General features: G+C 40.3%; 1 protein-coding gene across 1 annotated transcript in view; it reads left to right on the forward strand.

The window, feature by feature from the left end:
• The window catches only part of PLEKHG1 (pleckstrin homology and RhoGEF domain containing G1), a 91,899-nt gene that overhangs the window by 30,293 nt on the left and 43,040 nt on the right, over positions 1-18,566 (forward strand). The window contains exons 2-3 of the mRNA XM_039240961.1: positions 3,198-3,298; positions 17,351-17,420. Coding sequence (XP_039096892.1) covers positions 3,198-3,298; positions 17,351-17,420 — 171 coding nt within the window. The remainder of the gene's footprint in view (positions 1-3,197; positions 3,299-17,350; positions 17,421-18,566) is intronic.

The following is an 18,566-nucleotide window of genomic DNA, read 5'->3' on the forward strand; positions in this document are numbered from 1 at the left end:
TGGCCATCCAGAACCTTATGTTTTACCTTCTTAATTTTGCAAATGCTATGTCCTTTTAAGATGATGGGGTGGGGTGCCTGGGTGGCTCAGTCGGTTGAGCGTCTGACTTGAGCTCAGGTCATGATCTCGTGGTCCGTGAGTTTGAGCCCTGTGCCAGGCTCTGTGCTGACAGCTCAGAGCCTAGAACCTGCTTTGGAGTCTGTGTCTCCCTCTCTCTCTGCCCCTCCCCTGCTTGTACTCTGTCTCTGTCTCTCTCTCACAAATAAAGAAACGTTAAGAAAAACAGATAATAATAAAATAAAATGTTGATCGGGGCACCTGGGTGGCTCAGTCGGTTAAACGACCAACTCTTGATCTCAGCTCAGGTCTTGATCTCAGGGTCATGAGTTCAAGCCCCACAGTGGGCTCCACACTGGGTGTGAGGCCTATTTAAAGAAAATAAAAATTAAGTAAATAAAATGTTGATCAAAATGGAAAACAATTATCAAATGTAAGCATTCACTGCAAGTAAATATTAGCCCATCTTTTTGTACCATGTGTAATTTTATGTAAATATCGATGAAAACATTTAATTTTTTGCACAAGCGCAGCTTAGGTTAACATGTGGTTCAAAAGGTACTTATTTCACTTGTGCTTTCTGTAGCGTTTTTTATTTGGGCGTTAACTCCGGATCCTATGCAGATACTGAAGCTTCTTATGGTTGTTGCGTTCATGAAAGTAAGGAGGCTGTGCCTTGCTGTTGTGGGCTTCAGGTGCCAGGTACCCTTCAGCCGTGTGAATTTAAATTTCTTCTTGAGACGGCCACTGTCTTCAGAAGAAAAGATGTTCCCACAAAGCTTAGTAAAAGAGAAAAAAATATTTAGAAGCATTGATTCACCCTTTTGTACTGCTGGTAGGAATGCAACCTGGTGCAGCCACTCTGGAAAGCAGTGTGGAGGTTCCTCAAGAAGTTAAAAATAGAACTACCTTCTGACCCAGCAATTGCACTGCTAGGTATTTATCCAAAGGATACAGGTGTGCTGTTTTGAAGAGGCACATGGCACCCCCGATGTTTATAACTGTTATTGACAATAGCCGAGGTAAGGAAAAGAGTCCAAATGTCCATCAAATGATGAATGGATAAAGGTGTGTGGGGTGTGTGTGTGTGTGTGTGTGTGTGTGTGTGTGTGTGTGATGGAACATTACTTGGCAATCAAAAAGAAATCTTGCCATTTGCAACAACGTGGATGGAACTTGAGTGTATTATGCTAAGCGAAATAAGTCAGAGAAAGACAGGTATCATGTGATTTTACTTATGTGTGGAATTTAAGATACAAAACAGATGAACATAGGGGAAGGGAAGCAAACATAATATAAAAACGGAGAGGGAGACAAACCAGGAGAGACTTCTGAATACAGAGAAGAAACTGAGGGTTGCTGGTGGGCTGTTGGGTGGGGGATGGGCTAAATGGGCCATAGGCATTAAGGAGGATGCTTATTGGGATGAGCACTGGGTGTCATATGTGAGTGATAAATCCCTAAATTCTATTCCTGAGACCATTATTACACTATATGGTAACTAACTTGGATTGAAATTAAAAAAATAAGTAAACAGTGGTTCACGCATGCCAGTGATTCTAGTCTTGAAGAACCAGAATGGTAAGTTGTGTGATGCATTCTGGGAAATGTGCTCCTGAGAAAGTTCATGGTGACACCCTGCCTGTTTTTCCTTTGAGGAACATAAAGAGCAGGAGAGAATGAATGCAGCCTATTAAAAGGGAGAAGGAAGAACTATCTGATGCTTCTTAAATTTTGTTTCTCCTCTGGCCAGTTGCACCTAAACGCTGTCGTGTTTGCGACTGGACATTGGAATGTGGCTGTGGCGTGGGATTTTCGCGGGGTCCCTTCCTCCACATACTGCACAATGCCATGTGATGGTTGTTTGAGGGCCATAGCACATCGTGCAGCCCAGGGCAGGGGATTGTATTTATTTTCTATTTTACATTATTTCAGCTGTTTTCACTTTCTTCTTTATTGTTTTCTTGCCCCCTACAGAGTTCCTTTTTCTAGCATTGCTGGGGAAGGGGGAACACTCAGTTAGGAACTCTCACACCCCGGGGCAGAAAACAGCTTTTTTCTCAGCAACTCGAAGCTTCTAAGCCACACACCCTTAACCCGCTGTGGACCTGAGCCCACACGAGCTCTGCTTGGGAGTTGGTGCTATGTCAGAAGATCCAAAATCATTTCAGAGCTTTCCACGGCTCATTAAGATAGCCTCCTAGAGGGGCGCCTGGCTGGCTTAGTCGGTTAAGCGTCCGACTTTCACTTAGATCATGATCTCGCGGTTCGTGGGTTCGAGCCCCGTGTCGGGCTCTGTGCTGACTGCCAGCTCAGAGCCTGGAGCCTGTTTCAGTCTGTGACTCCCTCTCTCTCTGACCCTCCCCTGCTCACGCTGTCTCTCTCTCTCCTAGAAATTTAAAAAAAAAAAAATTTGAAAAAAAAAAAATTTGAAAGACAGTCTCCTAGATAGCGTGAGTTATGTGCTTATTAAAATAAAAAGAGTTTTTTTTTTTAAATTGGTATTTGAGGAAGGATTTCGTTCTGCACTTTAACAGCTGATAGCTTCCTGATTTAAAGGTTATGTTTAAACAATTCTTTTCCCCCCAGTTTATTGAGATCTAATTCACTTATAACAGTGCAGCCATTGAAGGTGTAATGCATAATGATTTGATACATGTATGTACTGTGAGATGATAACTGCAGTGAGTTCAGTTAACAGGCGTCACCACACAGAGTAACAGATTTTTTTGTCTTGTGATGAGAAATTTTAAGATCTGTATTTCTGGCTTTCTACTATATGAATTTGAGTGTCTTTTTGTGTCTCTAAATCAGCCAAGGAAACAGAAGACAATGTTGTGATGCCTAACCTCTGACATTCTGAGAAACGGAGATCAGTATATTATCCATCTAGGGAAGTGCTAATACATTTGGGGGGTATATAGACTAATATGTAGCATACTCATTGTTCAAACTCCCTGTTCTATAAATAGGTAAGTATTGTCATCATTAATAAATGAGATATTCTGTAATCCATAGTACAATTAATGAGCACACTAGTGTAATACTTGAAACTGACAGGAAAGATTTGTCTTGCATAACTAAGGATGACTTGGAGAAGGACAGGAATGTTTACAACATCCTTGTCATTGGTTCCCCAGGATTACCTTGACTGCATCAGGGACCAAACAAAACTTCCTCTGGGGACAGAAGAAAGATCAGCCCTCTTTGGAAACATACAGGATATCTACCACTTCAATAGGTAAGTTAATACTCAAGTGATCGTTCTCACGTGGGAATGTGATGACTTTCTCTCAGATGAATGCAGCCTAAGGAAACTTTACCTGTAATTCTGGCTTTGCCTTCATAAATGTTCATGTGCCATCATGTGATGAAGTCTTCTAGCCAGAAGCATCCTTGTTCTAGATGAGTCTCACGTTTGTTTAATATTCCATCCCACTTGCTCCTCCTGACTCAGAGAAGAGACCTGTTTGCCCTGATAGAGGAGTGACCTCTTCCTTCTGCAACACAATGTAAACAGGGCGTCCAAAAGTACGTGCATGCTTCGTCTGCAGCAGCCCACCTCCACCGGACTTTCTGAAAGTTGTCTTCTGCCTAGGGAGTGGGGAGGGCACCGTAAACACACAGCTACTTTAGGTCATAACATACATGAATTCAAATTACTTGATAATTTACATTTCAATGATTAGCTCAGATATGTATTGAGTACCTACCACATAAAAGACACTGGGCTTAGAAAATTCGCTGAAGGGGCCGGGACAGGCAAATGGGTCAGTATTCTATATTGTGAAACTTCTACCAGGAAGCAGGCAAGTTGAGAGCACAGACTCTGGTTTCCAACATGTTTGGGTTTGCATCCCAGCTCAGCCGTGTGGGCATCCTCGGGTGAGTCTTTCAGTAGAGTAGAATAACTAACTCCCTCCCTCCAAGTCTGTGCCCATGTCTTCCTTTCTCAGTTAAGCTTGCCGGACGGACACACACACACACACACACACACACACACACACACCCCTCATCTGCTCTATTCGTCCTTTTTCTCCTGGCATGTATCGAATTCTGACATACACTATGACCGACTTATGGTTTACATCTGGTGTTTCTTTCCTCCCTACCCTCACCCCCACACCCTGAGGACAGGGACCTGTTTCATTATTGCCCAGGTCCATCAACGGTGGGTGCCTGGCCTATAGGTAGCATGCAAACATTGGTGGAACAAATGAACAGAAACAATGGTATTGGTGTCTCATAACGCTTATTGTGAAGCTGCAGTGCATTCATCTACCAGAAGCACCCTGCTCAGGGCCAGCACACAGGGAGCACCAGAATATCAGCCAGGGATGACATTGAATTTGTTAAAAATCTCCTTCTAAAATTCCACAGTGCCCTATCCTTGTGTGACTCAACCATAATGCAAATTATAAATCTTACCCCACTTTGCTTGATGAAATTGGCATATGTGACACCTTGGAGGCGGGACCCACATCTCCTTTGCTACCTTCGAATCGCCAACACCCAGCCCCCCAACACCCAGCCCCAGCCTGGTCTCTCTGGGAGATGCATGTATTGAATTGCATCAACAACTCCTTTAATTCTGAAAGCCTAGGGTTTGAAAACTGCAGGTGTTGAAGCCCCTTCCTAATTTGACTCAGGAGACTGAAAACCAGTCTGCACCTTCTGAGATAGGGGTTCTCAACCTGAACTAAGCACTGGAATCAACTGGGAAGGTTTTCTTCAAGGAAAATATGATGGATCCCACCCCTGAAATTTCTAATGAATTGATTTGGGGTGGGGCCAGGGCGTCAGAATTTTTTGAAAGGTCCTCTGATGTTTGTAATCTGCAGCTGTGGCTGGGAAAAGCCTTCTATGTAAAATACATACAATAATAAGAAAATAGAGAGGGGCACTTGGGTGGCTTAGTCAGTTCAGTGTCTGACTTCAACTCAGGTCATGATCTCGCAGTTCATGAGTTCAAGCCCCGTGTTGGGCTCTGTGCTGACATCTCAGAGCCTGGAGCCTGCTTTGGATTCTGTGTCTCCCTCTCTCTCTCTGCCCCTCCCCTACTCACGTTCTGTCTTTCTTTCTCCCAAAAGTAAGTAAACATTAAAAAAACATTTAAGAAAATAGAGAAAGGCCATCAAAACCTTGAATTAGAGTCTACATGTTCATTAGCAATGCATTGATGTTCACATGGGCTCCCGTTTAGCCGTCGCTAGCAAAAATGGTAAATTTTAGCTGGTAAATGGTAAAGTGATGGCAAATCCTGTGAGCCCGAGTGGCTTCTCCTTCCAGAGCCTCGCAATCGCACTGTGACCTAGGGAGAGGGTTGAAGCATATATGCGGGGAGGCCCCTGGCCTGAGCCTTCTGGTGGTTTGGCTGTAAGTTGACGGTAATGACTGTTTTTCTAGTGCTTACTTCATGCCTGAGGCCGTAGAGCTTTATAAGCATTATCACTTTATATGCCTCATCTGGGCCTCTCTGACCCCAAACCCCAGGCACTTAGCCATATTCCTTCTTCCCTTTTCAAGCTATGGTTTGGAACATAGTCCCATAGCTTAGTAGCAAAGGGGAAGATATGCTACATATGCTATTGTAGCATAGTCCAGAAAGGTTTTTTACTCCCCGTAGTTTAAAGCTTCCTACGTGTCTTAATTTAAAGAAAGTTAAGAATGGGGCGCCTGGGTGGCTCAGTTGGTTAAGCTTCTGACTTCAGCTCAGGTTATGATCTCACGGTTCATGGGTTTGAGCCCCACATCCGGCTCTGTGATGACTCAGAGCCTGGAGCCTGTTCCAGATTCTGTGTCTCCCTCTCTCTCTGACCCTCCCCTGTTAATGCTTTCTCTCTCTCTCAGAAATAAATAAAAATCATTTTTAAAAATTTTAAAGAAAAAAAATGAAAGGTAAGAATGAAGCAGAACCCCCTGGCAACAAGAATGTCCTTGGCAATGGAGCCCATTCTGCAAAAGTTGGAGGACTGAGAAGGCCTTATATGCCCGAATCAGTTCTCTGTTCTTTTCTCTTTGGTGTTTTCTGAACAAGGAAGCCAGACCTGTCTGAGATAAACTTGAGTCAGAGTGAATGAGTATCCCGATGGTGACGTGTGATGCGTCAGGGTAGGGCCACCGTGTGAATGCAACGAGCCCAGCGTATTCGTCGTGCCTTTCCCTTTTGTAGATCACACTCATGTATCCCCTGCACATGCATTATCTCATTTAATCCTCTTAACAGCTCTCTGTGGACAGAATGCATATTGCACACATATCTTATAGACGACTGAGTCATGCAGTGTAGAAAAAGTCCTTTGCTCAAGGACATAGAACTAGGCCAATTTAGCCTATTTGCCAAATTTCTATCAGTTTTATTATTTTATTTCTCCATTATTTTCAAGAATATCTTCTTGTTTAACTTTTTCATTTGAGTTGTCTATACTATTGTGTCCCTATTCATTTTTATCTCCTTTCCCTTAAATCTGGAGTCTACATTTTGAGCTCAGATGTCCTCGCTATTACATTTGGCTAAGTAAATAGTATTGATGTGACTTTTTACATTAATGCCTCTTAGTGAATCTTTTATTATGTATCCTACGTCTTTTACATCCTTATACATCCTACATCAGTTGATTCCAAAGCTACAACTATGTGGCAAATCTGTGGTTGGGGCTTAAAATAATTTTAAAGGTTCTATTATTAGTTCAGGTCCAGGTTTTTCAATATAATGTAATATTATTGTGACTAAGCAAGATTTGAATCTCTAAAATTAAAGAGGAAAAAAAGAAAATCTTTTATGCTGGCCCGAAAAACTCAGCTGACTAGATTTTGTTTTCAGGATATATTTCCAAAACACAGAAAGGCACAGAGTAGCATGATAAACACCCAGGAATCCCACCCTTGCTCTATCAAAGTTTTTTTTTTAATTTTATTTATTTACTTTTTTAAAGAGAAAGAGCACACAAGTTGGGAAGACAAATAGAAGGAGGGAAAGAATCTTAAGCAGGCTCCATGCTCAGCATGGATTTGATGCAGGATTTGATTGCAGGATTTGATTCCCCAAAATGCAGGGTTTGATTCCCCAACCATGGGATCATGACCTGACCCCAAATCAAGAGTTAGATGCTTGGGGCACCTGGCTAGCTCAGTAGGTTAAGTGTCCAGGTCATGATCTCATGGTTCATGAGCTCGAGCCCCACTTCAGGCTCTGTGCTGACAGCATGGAGCCGGTGGGATTCTCTCTCTACCTCGCTCTCTGGCCCTCCCCTGTGTGTGTGCGTGCGCTCGCTTGCGCGCGCTCTCTCTCTCTCAAAATAAATATACACTTAAAAAAAAGATTGAGCATCTTTTCTTGTTTGTTAGCCACTTAGATTCTATGTATGTGAATTCCTGCCTCCTGTCCACTGCCCATTTTTCTGTCGGGATCTTTCCTTTTCTTATTGTCATATAGGAGTTCTTAATGAACTGTGGCTAGTGATCTCTGTGGGTTATATGGGTTGCACATCATCTCCTACTATGAGACTTGTCTTTTAACTTTAATTACAATTTCTTTGAAAAGAAGTCATATAATTTATAAGTTTGACCATTTAAAATAAAAGTACATTTTATAATATGTGGATTTTGTGTTGTGGTTAAAAAATTGTCCTCTCAGTTCATACACGTGCACTATTATTTTCCAAACGTCTTAAATTTTTGCGTTGTCTTGAATCTTCCTACGGTTGTTGGAGGTATGGTATATGATAGGCAATCCAAATTCTTATTTTCCTCTGTCTAGCCAATGGCCCGATCACCACTGACTGAAAAGTACATCTTTTCTGTGTTGATTTGTACCTCTGTGTTCCTCCCATGTGAATTTTACATGGGGGTATGGGTCTGTTTCCGAGCTGTGTATTCTGTTTCATTACTCCTGTTTGTCTGTCTCTTCCCCATACTACATTGTCTTCATTATTAAGCCCATGTTTACTCTTCAACAATGGCTTAGCTTTTCTTGACTCTTTGCACGGTCAAGTGATTTATTCTTCTTCTTATTTTGTCAAGTTCCATGAAGAACTCTGTTGGGATTTTTATTGGAGCTCCATTTAATATAGATCAATTTTAACAGATGGATATCTTTACAGTATTGAGTCATCCCATTCATAAACATACTTCTCTTCAATCAAGCCTTTTAAAAATGTTCTATAATAGTTTTATAATTTCTCCATCACATTCATACACATTTAAACTTCTAACACTTTTAAACACTTATTCCTTTTGATGTTATTTTGACTAGACTATGTCTTCTCCTTTTAAATTGACTGTCACCTAGGAATGCTATTGATTATCATATGATGATAGTATCCAACTAACTTTCTAAGCTTTTCTATAGCTCTAATAGTGGTTTATAAATCCTTTTGGGTATTCTGTGTGGACAGTATCTGAAAATGAGGAAATCTTTTTGTCTTCCTTTATAGTTCATCTACCCATTATGTTTTTTCTTATGTTATTGTTGGGGTAAGTCTTCTCCGACAGTGTTGATTTCATGTTGGCATCCTTATCGTCTTTCTGACATTAGCAGGAATGCTTTAACTCTCTTTGTTCTGGGATTTAGATAAACACTTTTTCCTATTTTGCTAGGATATTGTGAATGCATACTAAAATTTCATTGAATACTTAATCTGCCTTTAAGAAAATTAGCATTTGATTTTCTCTGTCTATTCATCATGTGTTGAATTGTATTAATAGGCATTCTGTTTGAATCATACATTTATTACTGGAATAAACCCTACAAGCTCATAATGTTTTATATATTTATGCACTGATGAGTTTGATTTGTTTGTATTTTTTTATGCATGCTCATAAATGACCAATATCTATAACTTCTTTCTCATACTATCTTTTTTTAATGTTTATTTATTTATTTTGAGAGAGAGAGAGAAAGCACACATGTGACAGTGGGGGGGGGGGGTGCACAGAGAGAGAGAGAGAGAGAGAGAGAGAGAATCCCAAGCAGGCTCCATGCCCGGCGCAGAGCTCAACATGGGGCTCAATCTCACAACCCTGAGATCATGACCTGAGCCAAATCAAGAGTTGGACACTCCACAGACTGAGCCTCCCAGGTGCCCCCCACCCACCCCATACTATCTTTGTTCAGTTTTGGTATATGACTAGATTTAAATTGTTATTTCACAAAACCTTCCAACTTGAAACATTTTGGAATGCAGTTGATACTTCATTTTTGTTTTCCTTTTTATAGTAAAGTCTCTCATTCTTCTTGTAATCCCTGTGATAGCCTAGAAACGTAAGTCCCTGGTGTGGTGTCTGGAAGAAATCCCTGAATGGTCAGGAAACTGGGTCAATGAGAAGAAACTTCTTTCACCCTCTTAACATGCCCCTAAAATCCCCAAACTTTTTTTTTTACTTCCTATTAGAGAATGAAATACCAATTGTTTTATACACTCATCCTTCTCTGGGAATAGAGAAGAGTTACCTAAACTATAATTTGAATCTTTGAGCAAAGACAGATCATTCTTTTATATTGAATTTCTATTTCAAACTTACTAGCAAATTAAAATCATCTAAGTTCTCTTCCTTCTTCAGAAGATGAGCGTCAAATCTTCCTTTTCCCTTTAACTCTTTCTCTTTATATACGTGAAGTCACTGCTTGTAAAACACTCAGCTAAGCCTAGTTTAAGCCAAAAAAAAAAAAATTATTTGAGCCATCCTTGTTTCTTTCTTGAAATGTAATTTAGAAAGTGAATCATGGAATACAGAGAACAGTAAGGCAATGAAAGGTGAGGGAAGTTTTCTTTCAGTCCATTTTCCCACCACCAAAATCTCTTAAACTTCCGCACAATGGTAGAAATATTTTTACCCGCAGGCTTTTTTTCGAGTGGACTCTCCAATGCCAGTGCTAATATATCAGTGAAATTAATGGAACGTTCGGTGCCGTTAAGCCCATTCCACTTTCTGTTCCCACATGTACATGCACCCTGTGCTTGCGACAAGTTAAAATGCCAGCGGACCTAGTTAGGTGGCTGGGAAGAGGAGTGGTGCTCAGAGCCCTTTGCAGACCGGAAGGGGAGAGGCCCCGTTCCTGAATCTCATTTGGTGTAAGGCAGTCGAATCTTCGAGGTCAAAATACAGTTCCTGCCTTCAAGTTCACCTCACTGGTCAGAGAAAATTTTACATGTAATGTGTTCTGTAAAAGAGAACGGCGTTTCCTCTCATTGTACCCCCAAACAAGGGACTTGAGCTCAGGCAAGCAACGTTAATCTTCTTTTCTCCTGATCCTACTCAAAAAAAGAAAAAAATATATTTGAAACAGTTACTCAGGGAAAAGGGGAAATACCCAAAACCTGAAGGTGGGATGACTCTAATTTTAGCTGTGAGCATAAAACACAATCTATGAGTCACTCCTTCCTGTCAGTGTGTATGTAGGGCTGTGCGTAGATACACAGATGCAGTGAGAAGCCTGGTTCCCACCCTTAGGCTGTAACCCTAGAAGGACAGGCCTGGTCCTGGTCTTAGGGACTATTTTCAGTGGCTGATATACCACATTCCATGGGGCCACCTCTGTGCTCCCATAGTACAGGGCGTGCTATTTTGTAATTAGTCTACTTCCTGTATCTCCCACACTCCTGCTGTTCACCAGACTCCAGCCACAGTAGCTTCCTTTCTGTAGCCTCACACAAGAGCACACCAACTTCTTTCTGGACTCACAGTTGGTTTCCTAAGTGGCTTTCTCTTCCAGCCTTCCCCACACTCAAACAGCACCTCCTCCAAGAGTTTTCCCAACTGCTCTAATGCTCCTCCCCAACCACCCAGCCTCAGGTGATCTCTCCACATTGCCCTTTTTTGCTTCGTATCACATAGTGTAATGTCATATTATGTTGTTTTGTTTTTCAGTAAAACCAATACTTTATTATTTTTCACATGAACATGTATTAAGTGATAATGTATTATGATATGTGAGTTTCTATTGTAATTTCATTTAGATTTTTGTTTTTTGCTTTTAAAAGTTTATTTATTTGTTTATTTTGAGAGGGGGAGAGAGAGAGAGAGAGAGATCAACTCAGGGGCAGAGAGAGAAAGAGAGAATCCCAAGCAGGCTCCACGCTCTCAGCGCAGAGCCCAAAGCAGGGCTCGATTCCACATACCATAAGATCATGACCTGAATTGAAACCAAGAGTTGGATACTTACCCAGCTGAGCCACCCAGGCATCCCTGAGTTTTTCTGTTTTTAGCAAAATGGTGTTTTCAATTTTTATTTTATTAGAATGCTTACCATGTTATCTATCCTCTTAACAAAAGCTGAAAGTGTACAATACGTTGTTGTTAACTTCAGTACCATGTTGTATAGAAGATCTCTGGAATTTATTCATCTTGTTTAGCTGGCATGTTTTGCCTATCGATTAGCAACTCCTCCATTTGCCCCCCTTTCCCCAGAGCTCTACCATTCTACTCTTTGATTCTATGAATTTGACCACTTTAGATTTCTCAAGTAAGTGGAATCATACCAGATGTGTCCTTTGGTGACTGGCTTGTTTCACTTAGCATGTCTTCAAGGTTTATCCATGTTACCACGTATTACAGGATTTCCTCCCTTTTTAAAGGCTAAATAATATTTCGTTTTATGTATATACCATGTTTGGTTTTTTGTTTTTTTTTTTTTATCCATTTATGGAATAAGTTGTTTCCACAAGTTGGCTGTTGTGGGTATTAATGGGTATGTTGATATCTCTTCAAGTTCCTGATTTCAGGTCTTTTGGATAAATACCCCAAAATTTATAACCTGGCTCATATGTTAGTTCTATGTTTAATTTTTTGAAGAGCTGCTTTCCATAGAGGCTGCACCAGTTTGTATCCCCACCAGCAGTATCTAGGAGTTCCAGTTCTTCACATCCTTGCCCACATTTGTCTTTTGTTTGATACTGTCTTCTTTATTTATTCAATTATTAACATTTAGCACCTCTGGTCAGAGCATAAGCACCATAGGACAGGACTTTTTCCCATGTTCTTTCTCCCATACCTCTCTACCTGCAACAAGGCCTGACATGGAGGCTTTTAATAATTACTGTTGAATGAGGAGCAAACAAGATGGTGGGCCACATACATTAGGATGATAGCCCGTGTGACAGGACCACGAAAGAAATCCCATTACTTCTTCCTCACTGTTCCCATTTTTCATGTTTCCCTATTTTAGAAAATGATTGCAAAGGAAAGCTAGCCCGGTGACTCAAGCCAGGGCTTCCAGGTAGATAAGATCTCCCATTGAAGACACCATGATGCAGAGCTCAGCCCTCGGCTTTCTTGATTGAGTTGGTCAGGAAATAAATCATTCACTACATGTGTTTATGATAGAGTGCGGGCCTGAGGTTCAGCAGCCCTGCTACTCACCCTACTTGTGGCCATTAATAGTTAGCTGTGTGAACTAAGGTAAGCTACTTCCCTTGTATGAGCCACGATTTCCTAACCTTAAAATTAGGGGTTGGGACTGGAAGGTGTCGGAGCTCCCTCCCACCCTGTGGTTTGAGCAACAAATGCCAGCCACTCATTTATAGGTGAGCTGTACCTGGAGCTTGGGTGGGTCCCCTGGGATTCTTCCTCCTACCAGCCTGTCCACTCTGAGATGAAGTTAAACCTCAGAGAAGCTTGATTAGCATAACACTTAGAACACAGGGAGTTAAAGAGTTGAATATAATCAAGGAGTATTTCTGTTAAGCCATGATGGATTCAGCTCGAAATTATTCTCTGATCAGAAGGAGGATTGGTATTGAAAGCCCTGGACACAAAACCTATATCCTGAGCACTTCATCCCCCAGAAATCACTGGTCCAGAAATGTTGCTTCTTTAGCTATTGTTTTTCTTCAGCCTCTTTGCTTCATCCAGTGTTTAGGTCCCAGTGATTAGATTTCAACTATCTTTAATTTATTCATATACATCTATCTATAAGAGATATTAATATAAATATCAGAACTGTATTTTCCAAGGTATTAATAATCTTACAAAGGGAATGTTTTATGGGAATATTAGGAATGCATGTTTGAAATTGGGACTATCCTAATATCATGCATTGGTGAAAGATCCTTTCAGTGTGCAAGATAGACCAATGGATTTTAAAGTAACAGGGTATGGTGCCTTGGTATGGTTTTAGACTCCAACATATCTAAGAAACTATCATGTGTTCAGTTTCAGTGTAATATCAAAGAAGAATAGCCGCACTTCTCTTCATGGGCTAGTCAAAGTCTCCTCTCTTTTCTACTGACACATCTGGGTGAGGCTAGATTGTTTTCTGTGTACTTCAGTCAAAAAAACCAGATTGCAACAGATTGAATGCAGAGGTAGATATGAGCATCCGTCTGTGTTCCATTGAGGTCAACATTAGAATGTTTTTAAAAAATGGAAAGTAATACTACTCTTCACTACATTTTGTTTTATAAAATCTATTTTTCACAAAACATTATTATATTAACATATATTGGGTATGTCATTTGAATTGATGAATTTTTATATATATTTTGTTGTAATTTCTAATACATATCAATAGATATAATTCACGTAATGAATTTTTTAGACCATATACGGGTCTTGATACTGCAGAATTTCAGAACCTGCCTTGAGTAATAAGGACCCTATAGAAAGCTTCACTTACATGGTTTACGGTTGCCATTGTCATGTCTCATCTTCACATATGAAAGGACAATTGAATATCCCCAGATATTTGGGAAGAGCCTATAACATGAATGACAGAAGCCAGAATGATCAAACAGAATAAAGAGAGCTCAGCAGAAAGCAAAAAGCAGGAAAGAAAGGCCCAAAATAATTAATAATAGTAATAGTAGTGTCATCATCCTTGGAGAGGAGAAATTTTGCACTCATCAGAACAGAAACATAAGAGCCATCTAAACGGCCTATTAAAAAAAACACTTTGAAATTAAAAATCAAATAGTAGAAATGAAAACATTCAATAGAGGGGACAGAGAATGAAATTGAAGTCTCCCAGAAAATGAACAATAAACAAGACAATGGAAAATAGAGGAAGAATAAGAAAGATTAGAGTATCACACCAAGAGATCTAAAATGTGAATGATAGGGGGTACCGGGGTGACTCAGTCAGTTAAGCATCCAACTTTGGCTCAGGTCGCAATCTCATGCTCTGTGAGTTCAAGCCCCATGTAGGGCTCTGTGCTGACTGCTCAGAGCCTGGAGCGGCTTCAGATTCTGTGTCTCCCTATCTCTCTCTCTGCCCCTCCCCTGTTCACTTGCATGCAGGTGCATGCGCACATGCTCTCTCTCTCAAAAATAAATAAACATTAAAAATAAACATTAAAGTTTAATGTGAATACTAGGAGCTTCAAAGAGAGAAGAGAAAATGGAGGAGAGGAAATATCAAAGACCTAATTTAGGAACAAAGGTTCCTTAGCTTTTTGGTCCCAAGATCTGTACATCAGAATTACTAAGGACCCAGAAAGCTTTTTTTGCTTATGCGTTATGGATGTGTTCTTTACGATGATAGAAATTAAAACTGAAAAATTATTAAAATTTCAATGTATTCAATAATGATAAACACATTTTTAGAAAAACAATTTTACTGTTCTTTTTCACGAGCATTTGTGTGTGAGTTGGAATTATTTTACATTTTCACAAATTTCTTTATTCTCTGACGTACTAGAAAACAGCTGGATTCTTAGTCTGCTTCTACTTTCCATCTGAAAAAGTCACTGTAGTCTCGTAAAAGAATGAGTGTAAAAAATCCAAAATTGTTATGGAAATAGCGACCTTATTAAATACCCTGAAGAGTCTCAGGAATCCAGGGTCACTTTGAGAAGCGATTGCTCAAGACCATTTCCCAAGTAGTCAAGTTGGCTTCGTGTATGAAGAGACTCCTCCCAAAGTGGGCCATCAAAGAATTTCAGAATTATGTTAACAAGGAGAAAACTCTAAGAGCTTCCAGAATAGAAAATCAGGTCACATGAAGCCTGGATCATGGATCAGAATGTTAATGGACTTCTCTGCAGTGTTGGAGTTCATAAAGCAACAGATAGTTTCTCGAATACTTGGAGAAAAGAATTTCCAACCAAGAATTCTATGTCCACCGATATGATCAGCGAGGTATGAAGGGAGACTGTTCTAAAATGGGAAGAGTGTCAGAAAATTTACTGCCTGTTACCCTCACTCAGACAGCTACTGGACATTGTAATCTCACAAAGAAGGATACATCGGAAACGGTATCTAAGAAACAGGGCATGAAACACGGGAATCAGGTGAACTACATCATCAGGACAGGGCTGAAGAGACAATCCTGCAGGCTTGGAGAGCAGCCTGTTCAGGTGACAGCGGAGCAGAAAGACCAGTGGCTCTGGCAAGGAGGTCCCCAAGAACGAATACGACCAACAGATCATCAGATGTTTGAATGCAGCAGGGCAAAGAGCTATGCTTCCCGCACAAAGTTGTGTTTTTTAAATTTTTTTAATGTTTATTTATTTTTGAGAGAGAGAGAGAGAGCATGAGTCAGGGAAGGGCAGAGAGAGAGAGGGAGACACAGAATCTGAAACAGGCTCTAGGTTCTGAGCTGTCAGCACAGAGCCCGATGTGAGAACTCACAGACCATGAGATCATGACCCGAGCTGAAGTCGGACGCTTAACTGACTGAGCCACCCAGGCGCCCCAACGGACACAGAGTTTGAGGACAAACTAGTGGTGTGTACTTTGAACACTAAACAACAACAACCAAGTGAGTTTAACTTCAGGGAAAACATGGTTGTACACAAAAGGAAATGTAATTATGGCATACCTCACAGCTCAGCTGAGAATAATATTTACACAGTCATCAAAATGTAAGCTCTGACTTTTAATCTAATCCAATTTCATGACAGATTGTTGAGAAGATGAAGGGATGAAGGATGAAGGGAAGTTTGGGCAAGTTAAGAAGTAAATATCTCAAAAAATACTGAAAAAGCAGTGCCAGTCTGTTTAGAGCCATGGATACACATACAGAAGAAACAGAAGAAGTTGAGAATACTTATAGAGAATGGAGGTCCAGAATAGGAAATGGAAAATAAGAAACTGCCTGTTTTTATTATAATTACTGTAGAACTATTTAACTTTTTATTAAATAAATAATATACTACTAATTAAAATAAGCATGTAAAATACATATTAATACAACTTAATGTGCAATTTGGAAATGTGTTAACACATTTCCAAATGTGAAACCCTTTGACCCAGGAATTCTGTTTATAGAATTTTACCCAACAGTAGGAAATGGTTACATTAATTATGCTATATCCACACAGTGAAATATTGTGCAGTTACTTAAAATAATGATACTGCCATTAAAAAATAAGATTTCTTTCCTTTAGAGCATTATCTCTGTTTATTATTTTATGTTATTTATTTTAAAAATTTTAAAGTTAGCTCAACACCCAATGTGGGGCTTGAATTCATGACCCCAAGATCGAGAGCCACATGTTCTACCAACTGAGCCAGCCAGGCACCCCTCTCTGTTTATAATTTTAAATTTGTTAGTGTGTGTGATCTTTCATGGAATGGCTGACGCTCCCAATGGATTCTGAGCTCCAAGCACTTAGGGACAGTATCTCATTTGGCTCACTGATGTGTTTGTTCTTAGTGCCTTGCTCAGCATTTGGTACCTAGACAGCTAGGTGATGAATGAATGAATAAGTGTGTGTAAATGTGTACAGACAATGCCAACTATCTAGAAGACTTAAATGTCAGGCCAGCTTGTCTCTAGGCGGGTGAGTTATAGGTTGAACCTGTGTTTAAATCCCTGCTGAACCGTGACCTTGGGCAAGTCCCTAATCTAAGCCTTGGATATAATGACAATGGGTCGTCAGTTATCCAATTAAATGTGATTCCTCGTAGCAGTTGCCAGCTCTGGGCCTGTCCGCTCTCCCACCTTGAGAGTGAAGTTTGGCTTTGACCACTAGTAAATGCTTGCTTTAAAAAAAAAAAAAAAAAGAAAGAAAGAAACGATTCCTTGTAAATGCCATATAATGTATAGACTTTTTTTTTTTTAATGTTTTATTTATTTCTAGGAGAGAGAGAGGGAGACAGTGTGAGCAGGGGAGGGTCAGAGAGAGAGGGAGCCACAGACTGAAGCAGGCTCCAGGCTCTGAGCTGGCAGTTAGCACAGAGCCCGACGCGGGGCCCGAACCCACGAACCGCGAGATCATGACCTAAACGAAAGTCGGACGCTTAACCGACTAAGCCACCCAGGCGCCCCAATGTATAGACTTCTAAGTTATATAAAATGTTCTCAGCCATCAAACTATCATCTAATACTTTCTGGCTATTTTTATTTTATTAGTGAACTTCTACAAGATTTGGAAAACTGTGAAAATGATCCTGTGGCCATAGCAGAATGTTTTGTGTCCAAGGTAAGCAAGGTTCATTTCTCTTGGCTGACCAAGACAGACACAGATCGCAAATTGTTTTCATTTTAAAGTTAAAATGACTGGTTTGTTCCATCCTGGATGAAGTTAGCCACTAATCTCTCTTCACTGTGTTTTGTGTTGGGTTTTTTTTTTTTTTTCCACTAGCAAGGAAAAAAAAATACTGTTATTGTCCCTTGTGGGTTGGGAAATAACTAACTTAATACTTGTCCTAAAACTTGTATAGTAACTGAATGATGTTTACTCATCTTTCTTAGGGAAAAAAAAAAAAAATTAATCTTGGTGGGGAGGAAAATCCTGAGTAGAATAACGTTTGAAAAATAATACATACAAAATACCACAAGACCAGTTACAAAAATCTGTTAGAATCTAGGTATTTTAGATATAATATATATGGGACCAGCCAAGGCTGTATAATTATCATTGGGGGATAAAGAGATAGACAATGAATCTCTTCTGTCTTAAATATGCGCTCTCCTTTTCCTATGTTTTTCTTAAGCTGCATTGATGGCTGAGAAAGTAGAAGGAAAGGATCTGACCTTTAAAGCATAACTGGCCAGCACATGCTCTGTTCCAGGATTCTGAGACAATTCCGGATTCTACAAGACATTCCTTTACATTAGTTTCTCACTTGCTGCCTACTCTATATAGAATCCTATCATAAGTTTCTCTTAAACATTCAGTAGCTTTCATTTGGAAAAGGTCTAGTGGAAGTTACTTTGCAGCAAAACTTCATGTGATTTCTGCAGTTGTGCTTTCAAGTGTGCAAAGGTTTAGACGAGGTTCATGACGGTGCTTTGGGATCAACTAAGAATTAGTACCTCATTTAGCACTCCAGAGTTCACCGTGAACTTCGAGATGTCTGACCTGGCTCAGGACTCAGGAGGTCTGTGCTTATGGCCACAGATCCATCCAGTGGCATGGAATCCAAACCTGACACTCTGGGTTTTCTTGAAGCATGATTCCTTAAAGACAGTTAATGAGCTTGCATATAAAATACTCCTGATGGTGGGCAGGTATGTGGATGTCAGCGTGTTAACACGTCCAGTGTGCACACGTGCTTACACAGTTCTCACATGTTGCCTGTGTCATAATTAATTCTCCTAAAGGGTAGGAACTGAAAAAAAGAGA

This window comes from Hyaena hyaena, unplaced genomic scaffold (assembly GCF_003009895.1).
Source record: "Hyaena hyaena isolate Hyena2069 unplaced genomic scaffold, ASM300989v1 scaffold_184, whole genome shotgun sequence".
NCBI classification, from domain to species: Eukaryota; Metazoa; Chordata; class Mammalia; order Carnivora; family Hyaenidae; genus Hyaena; species Hyaena hyaena.